At 42.8% G+C, this 12,347-nt stretch overlaps 1 protein-coding gene across 1 annotated transcript in view; it reads left to right on the top strand.

Annotated features, from left to right (window-relative positions):
* Window positions 1-9,188, top strand: part of DZIP3 (DAZ interacting zinc finger protein 3) — a 141,444-nt gene extending 132,256 nt beyond the window's left edge. Inside the window, exons 30-32 of the mRNA XM_081086553.1 lie at window positions 2,015-2,158; window positions 2,239-2,340; window positions 7,477-9,188. Coding sequence (XP_080942679.1) covers window positions 2,015-2,158; window positions 2,239-2,340; window positions 7,477-7,587 — 357 coding nt within the window. The 3' untranslated portion in view covers window positions 7,588-9,188. The remainder of the gene's footprint in view (window positions 1-2,014; window positions 2,159-2,238; window positions 2,341-7,476) is intronic.
* The last annotated feature ends 3,159 nt before the right edge of the window (window positions 9,189-12,347 follow it).

The raw sequence follows: 12,347 nt of genomic DNA, 5'->3' as shown, positions 1-12,347 counted from the left end.
ATTCATTCATTTTTCTCTCAAGTTTTGTGAGCATCTTTATGACCTTTGCTTATATTCATTTCATTTAGTTCTTTTACTAGGTTTTATCTTGTTCTCTAGTTTGGAACATATTCCTCTGTTTTCTCATTTTACCTAATTCTCTGTGTTTGTTTTTATGTATTAGGTAGATCATCTATATCTCCCAGTATTGATGAAGTGACCTTATGTTGGTGATGTCCCGTGGGGCCCAGAAGAGTAATCTCCTCTGGCCACCAGAGCCAGGTGCTCCATGGGTGTCCCCTATTGGGTTGTGTGCACCCTTCTATTGTGATGGGCCACCATTGCTACTGGCATGTATAGGTGGGACAGGCTAGGTAGCAAGACTGAGCTGTAGGGGTGTGTGGGCTTTCATCAGAGTGTTCCACTGGTGTTACGAGGCTAGAGTGAGAATTTTTAAATGGTGTCTAATAGTACTAGCATCAGCACAGCAGAATTAGATGGCAGAAATGGCCGCCGCCAGTGTTTCAGAGAGTCCCTGCTGCCTCCTGCTTCTTTGGCAGGCATTTCAATAATAGTAAATGCGTCCCTTTCAACTATGGTCTATGTCAGCAATTTTCAACTGGTGTGCCACAAGAATTTTTAACACTTGCCATTCCTATTTAGTCAGGGCACTGAACTCTTTTCCCTTAGACTGTCAAATAAAAAATATCAGGAAACAATAGCCATTCGGTATGAATGAATCAAAAGTATACCTATTTTTATCTCAGATTTTTTAAGAAAAATATATTTTTGGTATGCTTCAAATTTTTTTTATTGTCTAAAGTTTTACATATGTCTCCTTTTTCCCCAATTGACCCCCCACCCCCCCACGCCAGCCATTCCCACTCCGGGCAAGCCCCCACTGCGCCAGTGTCTGTGTCCATTGGTTATGCTAATATGGTGGCTCTCTAACCCCCCCTCCCCCACCATTTCTCTCTGGATCTATTCTTGTTCATCATATTATGTTGATCATTATATCCCGCATATGAGTGAGATCATGTGATATTTATCTTTCTCCAACTGGCTTATTTCGCTTAGCATAATGCTCTCCAGTTCCATCCATGCTGTTGCAAATGGTGAAAGTTCCTTCTTTTTTATAGCGGCATAGTATTCCATTGTGTAGCTGTGCCGCAGCTATTAGTTTATGTGTGCCATGATATGAAAACAGTTGAAAATCACTGGTCAATGTCCTTTTCATCTGGTGTTTTTCCCTGGATTCCAGATTGAGTGAGTCTGTGCATGAGCCTTTAAGAGCAGGATTTCTTTTCTACGCAATTCTATAGTTGTCCTAGATATATTCCCTGTAGGTTTTCAAAGCTTGTTTGGGGGGCTCATCTATCCTGTTCATGTACTAAGGGTTGGGGTGCCTGATGTGGAACTTCAATTTCTCACTCCTCAAAGAAAAGTTCTATCCCGTTAAGATCCCTCCTGACCACAGAACACTGCAGTCCCCTTAATTGGACCATATCTCTCCTATTTTTCTCAGTACTGTGTCTTGTTGTGCTCATCCACTTTCCATCTTAAGCCCACTCAGGCCCTCATCTCTAGTAGTTAGCTGTCTTAATTAAAACCATAACATATTTGGAAAAATCAATAATCTGTAATTGTATTAAATCCTCTCTTAATAAAAAAATTTAATTTCAGCTGGACAAATGGCCTGGGAAGTCTTTTTGAAATACTTTCAGATCATTCTAGAATAAACTGACCTTTTTGAAATTTACTCTAGGTCAATTTGAATGATTCTAATGGAGGCATTTTCCCCAAAATTTTCTGCAAACATTTATTTAAATTAAAAGAATACATATAGTTATTTTTGTTTTACCTAATTCTCAGTATATAAGTAATATTGCCAACATTTTGTTTCAAGATTTATCATGAATCTGATTGACCTTTATCCTTTTGCTAATTCTTACTATATCACATTCTGTGCTATTCTGTTCATCTTCCTGTTTTAGAACAAGTCTAAAAAACATCGGTGTAATATTTTTCTTTTCAGAGTCAAGGAAAATCAGTCCCAAGTGGTAGTTGTGTTTCACATAGCCATCCTCCACCACAGTCCAATGCTGCCCAGCCCCCAAAACCAGCCTGGAGGCCTCTCAGCTCACAAGGTCCTGTCACGTGGGAAGGAGCCAATAATTTGGTGAGATTGAGACTGCTGATTATAAATTTAATTTGGGAGAAAGAATTTAGCTGAATATATCTTATGTGTATTTCCCCTAGGATGATGAGGGAGAGGAAGATGAGCCTTGTGTGATCTGTCATGAGAATCTCTCTCCAGAAAACCTCTCAGTTTTGCCTTGCGCTCACAAATTTCACTCTCAGGTAAACTAATCCTTTTGATGTTTACCATTAATCAACTAAGGGAGATTTATACTGCCTTATTTGAAATCATATGCATCCACTGCTATTTCTTGAGTGGATATAGTGCTGGGCTTTTGGGTACCACACAGAAATACTTACACCTGTTTCCTCAGCTACAGATTGCATTGTGCTTTCTCAGATCTCCATATACTTTACAGGAGAAGGTGACATGATGGTAGAGAGTAGGTAGTCACTTGAATAGAACTGGAAAGAATGTTGATTTGCATGGCAATTCCATGACAATTTAGCAGCATGCCACTTCACCTTGATGTGCTATAAATAACATAGTGTCCTTTGTCCACACTAATGATGGCCTCTACTGTTATAATGCATAAGACTTACCTTAGTAGTGTGATCAGGCTCCGGTATTTGTTTTTGAAGATGCTTAAGCTTGAGTTTTGATGTTAGAAAAATGTGAGGCAGGCATAACTTTTGTTGATTCTTGGCATTCATATAGATAACTTCTGGTGTTACTGCTGTGCAAATGCTATTGATAGACAATTTATAACCCAAGTCTTCTGGTTCAGAGATGTAATTTGACAATGGAAAAGTTAATCTTGTATAAAAAGACTTTTCAGGGAAGTGAACAATAGCCAGCTCATTGAAGCCATATCTGTAAAGCATCATTTCAAAGATATGTGATACATGCTATAGAATTATATTTTGCATCTGCTCTGATATGGAGAGATATACACAGAATGGCTAACCCTAAAAGATCTCAAGGACAGATACTTAGCCACCTCACTTTGCTATCTAAAGTTTTAAAAGTCAGATTCATTTAAAACTTACTTTATTCTTTATTCTTTATTCTTTATTCTTACTTTATACTTTATTCTTTGCCAAAACCCATTGAATAGAAAGTAGGTAATTCATCCAGATTACAGGTAAAAAAAAATGTTTGCAGAATTAATTTTCAAGTAAATGACTTAACAGATAGTTCAAAGCCAAATGTACTACCATTGTCACCAAAGAAAAAGCAATCTGAAAAGTATTCCATCATCTAGGGATTTTAACTTCAAAACACCATAAGCACTTGACACAAGGTGTTGGTGACTTTTGTATGTTTAGTTATGACGTTTTTCTAGGTTATAAATGAGGACGATCTATAATAAATTAGGGAAAAACTATAGAAGCTTTCCTCTATGGAGGGGTCTCTCTTTTCCACGTCCAGCACGGCTAGAGAGTGGTCCAGTTCTTTGAGTAAGGGCGGCTGGGGATTGAGAAAATGAAAGAAAGAGACAGACACAAAGATGGAAGAAAAAAGCTGAGACCAGGTGGGACCGCTGTCCTCTTCTGATGGAGAGACAGTGACCCAGCACTGAAAGAGCGTGTTTATTTTATACCCCCAGTACCAGGAAGATTCACCAAAGGTCAAGACAAAGGAGATTATTTGCATTCTTGTAATGTCAGTTCTGGGTGGGCCTGAGTCCTATTCATTCCTGGTATTTGGCTGGATTTACATAATAAAACCCACTCCCAGGCACCTGGGCAGAAATGAAGGTCAAGCTGAGAACACTTCTGCCTTTTTGGCAAAATGCATATCCAGGACATGACTCTGCCTACCACCTTGGTATCAGCTGACAGTTTATTAAAGAAATGCCCATGTGCCTTCCCAGGGGCCCTCTTTTGTTAGGAAGGAAGAACTGCTAATCATCCTATATAATTAAAGGGTAATATGCAAATTTTCCCCTTAACCCGGAGTTCCACCAGAGTTTGACCAGGGGCAGAGCCAGCCCGCCAACCGCCCAAGGCCCCTGCACCCCCCAGTGGGCTCTGCCCCCAATCTGCCCCCCACACACCAATTGGGGTGGGCCAGACCCCACCCGTGCACACATTTGTGCACTGGGCCTCTAGTCCTGAATATTTGAGGTTAGGGGAAGGATCCTAGTAGAATAAATTGTATGAAAGGTGTTCTATTACCAGCTATATTATTCAGCAAACTATAGAGAAGATGCCATCATTTCAGCAGTTGACTTGGCAATCCACCAGATAAGGCTTTAAGACCTACTGACAAACATGTTGGTTGATAATCCTGATATATAGATTAACTAGAGGCCCGATGCACGAAATTCCTGCAAGAGTAGGCATTTTTTTCCTCCGGCCACGCCGGCAGGCACCCAGGACCCCAGGACCCGGGCTTCGCTCCGGCCCCAACTTAGTCCAAAAGGACATCTGAAATGACATCTTGTCTAATTAGCATATTACCCTTATATTATTATAGACTATAGGCCTGGCACATGAAATTTGTGTATGGGTACAGTCCCTAGGCCTGGCCTGTGATCAAGGCCATCATACCCAGCTGCTGGCAGCTGGCCCTGCCCTCTGCCACCACCCTTCACCAGTTCCCCATTCACCATTGGGGAACTGGAGTCTGCCAGGCTGGGGGAGGGACCAGGAGGTGGTCAGTGCACCTCATAGTGACTGGTTGAGCAGTCATTCTGGTTGTTCCGCCGTTCGGTCGATTTGTATATTACTCTTTTATATATAGAGATGTGCTTCAGTCCTTCCACTTCCGGGGAAATGGGCAAAGGAGAGTTGCTAAAAGTGATAAGGGAGGCAGCAGGGTGATCTTTTGGGGGTGAGGGGGAGAGTTTCCTCCTGATGAGGGGCTTCAAAGGGCAGCAACCTACTTCTGCTTCCCTCTGTCTCCAAAGACACAATTTCTGATTGGCATCTGGCAGGAAAGAGTAGTTGCAGGTACAGGACTAGGAACACCTTTCTGCATGCAGCTCCCTGGAGAGTCTCTTCTGGCCAAGGACAGCTTTGTTCTAACCATTTCTCCTAGAGCCAGGGCTTCTGGGTGGTCTGGAACAGGAGGGCATTGGTGGTGGGGCAGGGGAGGGCAGGGCAGGAAGAAGTATGGGGTAGCAGACTTGGGGGTGAAGGAGGGAGAGGGTGAAATCGGTGTGGGTGGGGAGGGCTGGTACAGAAGGAGAATTGGGGTCAGCATAGAAAGGTTTGGAGGTACTGGGGGAGTTAGAGGGACCAACAGATGCCAGAACAGAGGGAAGGATCTAGGGAGTCAGGTGGGGGTCCGAGAGGGTGAGTATAGACTAAGTCACTTCCCCGGACCCTGCCATCCCAGGTGGCTAGTGGGAGGGGTCCATAGCAAGGTGTCTGAGACTCCAGAACATGTGGCAAATCCGCCCCGCCCCTGTCACCTCTGCCAAAGTGCTGCCATTTGGAACGCATTTGCAGACACATGGATTGTTTTTAAGTTAATGCTTTCCAGTTCACTCTGTTTCCAGCTTGTCGTTTTTTATTGAAAAGGCAGATGCTGCTGGTGTGTGTTCCTTTACAGGGGTGGCAGGAGTGTTCTCCACGGCAGAGATCCGATGAGAGACAGAGACAAAAGACCCAGGCAGACATGGACCCAGGCAGACATGGGGAATGAGTAAACAGGATCAGAGAGCAAGGAACAGGGAGAGTGATGCACTGGGAGAGACAGACACATGACACAGGGTGCGACAGATACAGGACACAGGGTGCTGTGGGCTGGGATAGAGCTTCCCAGCCTGGTGAGAGGGCTCATTCGGTGGAGCAGTGGCTCCCTGGGCAAGTTCACTCCAGACACAGCTCCCAGGCCCATAGTTGGCTAACTGAAAGCCCAGAATAATTAGAGCTAATTACATATGTGCAAATAGCTGCAGTGGAGGCCGCGGGCTGGCCACCCCTCCCCCAACTTGCCCCCTGTGATCCCGCCCCCAGCAAAGGGGCTTTGCTAGCACAGCTGAGCTGAGTGCCTGGGGGAAGGGTGCATAGGCGGAGAGCCCCTTGGGCCCAGGGGTTGGGGTGGGCCCTCTGCCTCCAGAGTGCCCCCCGTGATTACACACCCCAGCACTCCCCAGGATGGCAGGTCTCGACCAGGTTAGGAATTGAACCAGAACTTGGTCTGAGCTCCTATTGGCCTTGTGCTAAGCAGGCCCTGGCGGCACAGACCCCAGCATTTGGGTCCTTAGGTTTCTATTATCTTGGCCTCCTGAGCATTCCTGTCTTTGTGAAGATTTGAGAAAGTGCTCTCCTTGTATCCTGCCACAGGGAGTGCCTGTCTGGAGCTAAGGCCGCAGGATGAGGAAGGGACAGAGTCTGGTGTTTGGCTTTTGGTGATTAGTTTGTCTGCCTGGATGCACCATGGGACCCCAAAAGGGTGACTTTTCTGAGCTTTCATTTGAGCTCCATACCGTGCATGTCTTCTCTGAGCCTCGGAGTCCAAGGGGGAGAAGAAAGGTGCGAATTCCTCACGTGTGAATGAGGCTTTACAGTTTGAATTGCTAGCCTGACTCAGTGGTCTAATTTTGTGGTTTCAGGAGCCATTGGTAGGTTGGGTTAGAGTGGTGGCGGGGGTAGGGTTTTATATTTCTACTAGTGGCCTGGAGCACGAAATTCATGCACATTAAAAGGGAATTATTTAGAAGAAATATTTTAATATTGCTATTTGCCCTTTCTCTATAATAGAAGTGTCAGAGATGAAAGAAAATTAGTAAAATGTATATGAAAATCTCCCTCCTGTCAGAGTCTGGTGCGCACTGAGGGACCCAGAGTCAAGTCCCTGCCCACCCGTGTGCACCTTGAAATCACACAAGACCCAGCCCCAGCCGGCTCCACCCCCATCAAGCCCCACAAGGTGGGGGGGGCGCGGCCTCAGGTCCCCCGGCCCTGGCATGAGGGCTTGATGACCATTTGCATATTAACTCTTTATTATATAGGACAGAGGCCCGGTGCTCAGGTGGGGACCAGCTGGCCTGCCCTGATGAGGGCCCCGATCCGGGTGGGGGTCCCCGCTGGGGGGCGGGGCTGACTAGGGCAAAGGGCCGCAGGTGGTTTGCGTGCTGGTCACGCCCTCCAATAGGGGTGGGGGTCCCCACTGGGAGGCGGGGCCAGCCAGGGCAAAGGAGCGCAGGTGGTTTGCAGGCCGGCCATGCCCCCGATCAGGATAGGGAGTCCCTGCTGGGGGGTGGGGCCAGCCTGGGCAAGGGACTGCAGTTGTTCTGGTCTCTGGTCATTCTGCCATTTGGGTTGCTGGGCTTTTATTATATAGGATAGCTGCCTCTGCTAGGCTAAATCTGAGAGACTAACATGAATCTTTTTGCTCCGTAGTGCATTAGACCTTGGTTAATGCAGCAGGGGACATGCCCAACCTGCAGGCTCCATGTTTTGCTACGAGAAGACTTTCCTGGTCACTCCAGTCGGCAGTTGTCTAAGATCTGATACAAGGGACTGTGCAAAGGGAGTTTTTAGACTCCACAATTTAGTTTTGCCTTTTGTTATGAGCTTACAGTGTGAAGCAGTACACTCCTCAGTTTTGTACAAAAGAAGCTAACTAATCTGATCAAAGCTGCAGCCAAAGAGGACAGGACAAATCTTCAGGACTGTGAACTGAATGGAAGCGGTTAAAGACGATGGAATTTTACATTTGATCTTATCTTAGTGGGTATTTTCTTCTACATAAACATGGTTACTTAGCATATATCTCAGGATGTCTTTTCTTGTCATTTTTCTTCCCTTATTCCACTCATACTTTACTTTCCCTCATTATACTTCATTTTAATTTCCTGAAATAAATTTAAGCAAGAGAAAAACTGGAATATTAAAAGGAGAAGTAGGAAATTTGCACAGATTTTAGTGTTTCTTTTAATTTTTGAAACTGCTTACAAAAATATAATTATTTAAATTTTATCTCTATCTTCCCTATTCTTTTTTATTCTCTAACATATGTACCCATGAAGAAGTTATGAGCTACTTGTGGCCCATACAGTGGTGTGTTGGAACTGTCTTACAATGGCTTGTGAGAGATGATTGTTAAAGTTTCAGGAATTCTGTGAGCCAATCATCAAATTGTTGGTAACTTGAAATTTGTCTGTAGTGGGAGTGTTTACCCCATAGAAATTGGCAAATGCTCTAATCACATGCTTCTCCTCCTCTCAAGAGCTGGTGGTTAAACACAGTACGCCATTGGGACCATGTCTGACCCTCCTTTGTGTTCCCAGTGTCTTGCCCAGTAGGTGCAGCATAAATATGCCCTGAATCAGAAATAAGGAAGTAGTAAGAAAAGGAGTTAATGTGTGAATTAACTCACTTGCTCAGTTGAATAATTGAGATCTTATATCCATTTGTTGTAAATATGGTCTTATGCCTTAATCATTTATGCTTTGTAGGAATATTGTTTTTCTGCCTTAAGTATCTAATTTCTCTTTCTGATGCAGGGGGTGTGGGGCACTGTTTGTGTATAGTTGCTTCTTGTGACAAACTTGATACCCACTGGGTTAAGTTGCATATCTAAAGCTTGTCACTGAGAGCTTGTATTCTTAGAATCAAAACCATATTGTGTAAATGCTGTATGTTTACATGTCTCCAGTTACAAAATTAGAATAAATCAGTCACTTTGTAAGACAAATATCACTTGATTCATATTTTTCCATAATTAGTGAAATAGAGACTGTACATGTGTTCCTGACTCAGCAAGTGTTCTTTTGAATATTTCAGTGTAAATGTGTATCTTGAAGTTACTTCAGATCTCTATTTAAACTTCTTTCTGTAATGATATGCTGTTTTCTTCTGTAATGAGAACAGACTGTAAAATGCAAAGGAAAAATCCAAAAAATGAAGGCAGTCATCTAGACATGTAAAATGCCAAGAGTGTATCAGAATTACAAAATTCAGAACTTGTAGAGCCTTTAATAATTTTCTTGTCTAAATTTCAAGGTTATGGTAATGTAGCAAATTATCTTGTAAAACAAATGTTTCTTAGTTTATGTTTACAATTGCAATTTCATTTTCACGTGAGAAAGAATAAATATTTCTTAAACACATTTTATTTTTGTGAATCTGTTTAAATGTATACTGAAACTACTTTAAAGCTCTATTTTAAAGTCTATTTCTGTTTAATTGTGCTTAGACTTTTTCTTCTGTTATGAGAAAAGATAGGAAAAGATCTAAGAAGAAGGCAGTTTATAAGTCTTCTAGACTTGTAAAATGCCAAGAATGTCTTGGATATTGAATGTTAGAGCTTGTAGGTCCTTAATGGTCCTCTAGTCTATCCTCATTTTCAGGGTTAGTGAGGGACGACCAAGCAACCAAACAGCAGGCTGTGTGGGGTGACCAGACTGGCAGGGGTCCCAGATTAGAGAGGGTGCAGTTGGCGGCAACCAGGCCAACAGGGGGGGTGGGGGGGGCAGCAAGGCTGTGAGGGGCGACCAGACCAGCGGGGGTGGGGGGGGCGGTATTTGGGGGTGACCAGGCCGGCAGGGGGCCAGTGAAGGGCGACCAGGCTGGTAGAGAGGGGCTGTTGGGGCTGACCAGGTTGGCAGCGGGGGGGGGGGGCGGTTGGGGGCGATCAGGTCTACAAGCAGAGGCAGTTGGGGGTGATTAGGCTGGCAGGGGGGCCAGTTAGGGGCAATCAGGCAGGCAGGCAGGTGAGCAGTTAGGAGCCAGTGGTCCTGGATTGTGAGAGGGATGTCTGACTGCCAGTTTAGGCAGCCAGGACCTGGGCTTCCCTCACAGCCCTGGCTTCATCCGGAAGGTCATACAGAAGGACATCCAGTCTAATTAGCATATTACACTTATATTATTATAGATGGTTAATTCAGGAAAGGTAGGCTTATTTTTTATTAGATTCAAATTTAACAAGAATACTCAGCATTTATAAAATGCTCCTGAAATGCCTTATCATATAGCCCTTGGGTAAGATTTCTAGGACAGCAGTAACTGAGGAATGTTCTGGTTTATGGCCAGATGCAAACAAATGAGCCCTGGTTGGTGTGGCTCAGTTGTTTGGAGCATCATTCTGTGCACAGAAGGGTCGAGGCTTTGATTCCCAGTCAGGGCACATACACAGTCCCCTGGGAGGCAGACAATCAATGTTTCCCTCTCACCTCTCTCTCTCTCTCTCTCTCTCTCTCTCTCTCTCTCTTTCTCTCAAATCATTTACAAGTTACAAATGAATACTAATTTGTTTTAATGATTTCTGATTTTTTTTGAGTAGGCAGTTTTCAGAGCCAATAGGCTCTTGTCTGTAAATAGGCATCCTGGGCCACATTTACACGGTGTATTTATAAATATGCATGTTCCCAAAGGCTATCTGGGGATCTGCATTTGGAATTAGCACCCTATGTATTCTGAAGTATGCCAAAGTTTGAAATCATTGGTACAGTAGGAAGTGGTTTTCTCACGCAAACCTAGGTTTAAATTTTTGAAATCCATCTCTGATATGTGGTGTGTCGTAAACAAATTGCTTAACTTTTCTCAACCAAATCCTTTTCTGTAAAATGAGAAAAGCTACTTGCCTCACAATTATTATTATTAAACAAATATATTATTCTTTGTTTCCAAAATAGCAAGCCTTCCATTAATCATCTGACCTGTTTGAGTTTACTCTGATAAAATTCTTAAAAGTTTTTATCTTTAACTGCTGTAGTAGGATGAAGGGAGAGATCATAACCATCCGTCCTACTTCCAGTTTCACATGGTCCCAGAATCTTGAGTAGTAAATTTATTGCATAAAATGTCACACTCTTAAAACATTTGATTGAACTATTTGAACTACATGAACTTTAATAATCCTTAATACTACCAAGCAAAGTTGAATAACTGGCAGTAATCCAGGAAACTGAAAGTTTTGAAGGTGTATAGGAATGATATCTCCATTTGAGAGACACGAATACTGAGGAAGTAATTTGTCCAAGGTCACCCAACTATTGAGTAGTAGGGCAATGATTCTGAGATTCCCAACATCAAAATTAGTGTTTTCTCTCCATAACACCATATTGCTTAAAAAAAGAAAAAACTGACTACTTGTAAATCACCATGTTGTTTCTTTGGATAAATGTGGAAGTAAAAGAAGTTTAGAGTAATCTAATTACAGGAAGAGATCATTCAACTCAAAGCCAAAATTACAGTATTCTTATTCTAAGGTTGATGGTTATTTGATCAATATTTTTAAAAGGCGAAGTATAGGTGTTTCACCTTTTTAATTACAAACATCATATTGGTGTTCACTTAGAACATGTCTTCAGGTTTACATCATTTTCTTAAACTATGAAATTTTACAACCACTATTAGTATCACATAACACACTTCCACAGTTTAAAACCTCTCTCAGTGTGCTATCTCAGCTCTGGGAAAATAGCAGCAGTGTAGTAAACTGGTATCAAGGCCCTTTGGCTTCTCTCTTGAAATACTATTATACAACAAAAGGAAAGACTGATTACGAACAGCAGCTATGAAGTTTGCATTCTTTTAGTGTAAGACTTAATTCTAAAGGCCTGAGGCAAAAGTCATTCCTCAAGAATTAAAGGTGAAGTATTTTATTTGTAATTTCAATTAAGAAGAGTGAATTATTTTAATAAATTTTGAACAGATTTACAGCATTTTTCAGTGTTAGGTCTGATCCAATAATCAGCTGGGAAACTGACTTTTAGATCATTTCCTAATCAACATTCCCTTTTGCTTAGACCACATTTCATTTGCTATGACCAGTAACTTTCCCCTCTGGACTTGCCCAGAATCTGGACCAGCTCAGAGAATTCCCTGCTGAAAAGGCCTTCCTAGAGTCCTTTAAAATCTCTGACTCCCTATCCCTGGGTGCTGGTGCTACTTGTGGGCTCAGCCCATCTGGTTTCCAGATGATCTATTACATATGTAATTCTTTACTACTTTTGGCCTCGTGCATACCTTCTTTGGTGACTCTAACAATCAGTTCATGACAAAATAAACCTAATAAGAAGTTCAAAATCAACATACATACAGTTATTGGATCTATTTTTTAAAATAGCCAGAACCTCTCACACTCCTCTGCCCATCTTTACCCTTTGCGAGAGCATGGATGGACCTGGAGAGCATTACAGTAAGTGAAAGAAGCCAGTTAGAGAAAGACAAGTACCATGTGGTTTCACTCATTTGTGGAATTTAATGAATAAACAACTACCAAGCAAAATAGAAATAGACTCAGAGAGAGCAGGCAGACAGCTCTA

The sequence above is a fragment of the Myotis nattereri genome (assembly GCF_964212035.1).
Source record: "Myotis nattereri genome assembly, chromosome: 3".
Taxonomy (NCBI): domain Eukaryota; kingdom Metazoa; phylum Chordata; class Mammalia; order Chiroptera; family Vespertilionidae; genus Myotis; species Myotis nattereri.
The sequence above is the reverse complement of the archived record's forward strand: the minus strand, read 5'-3'. Positions and strand labels throughout refer to the sequence as shown.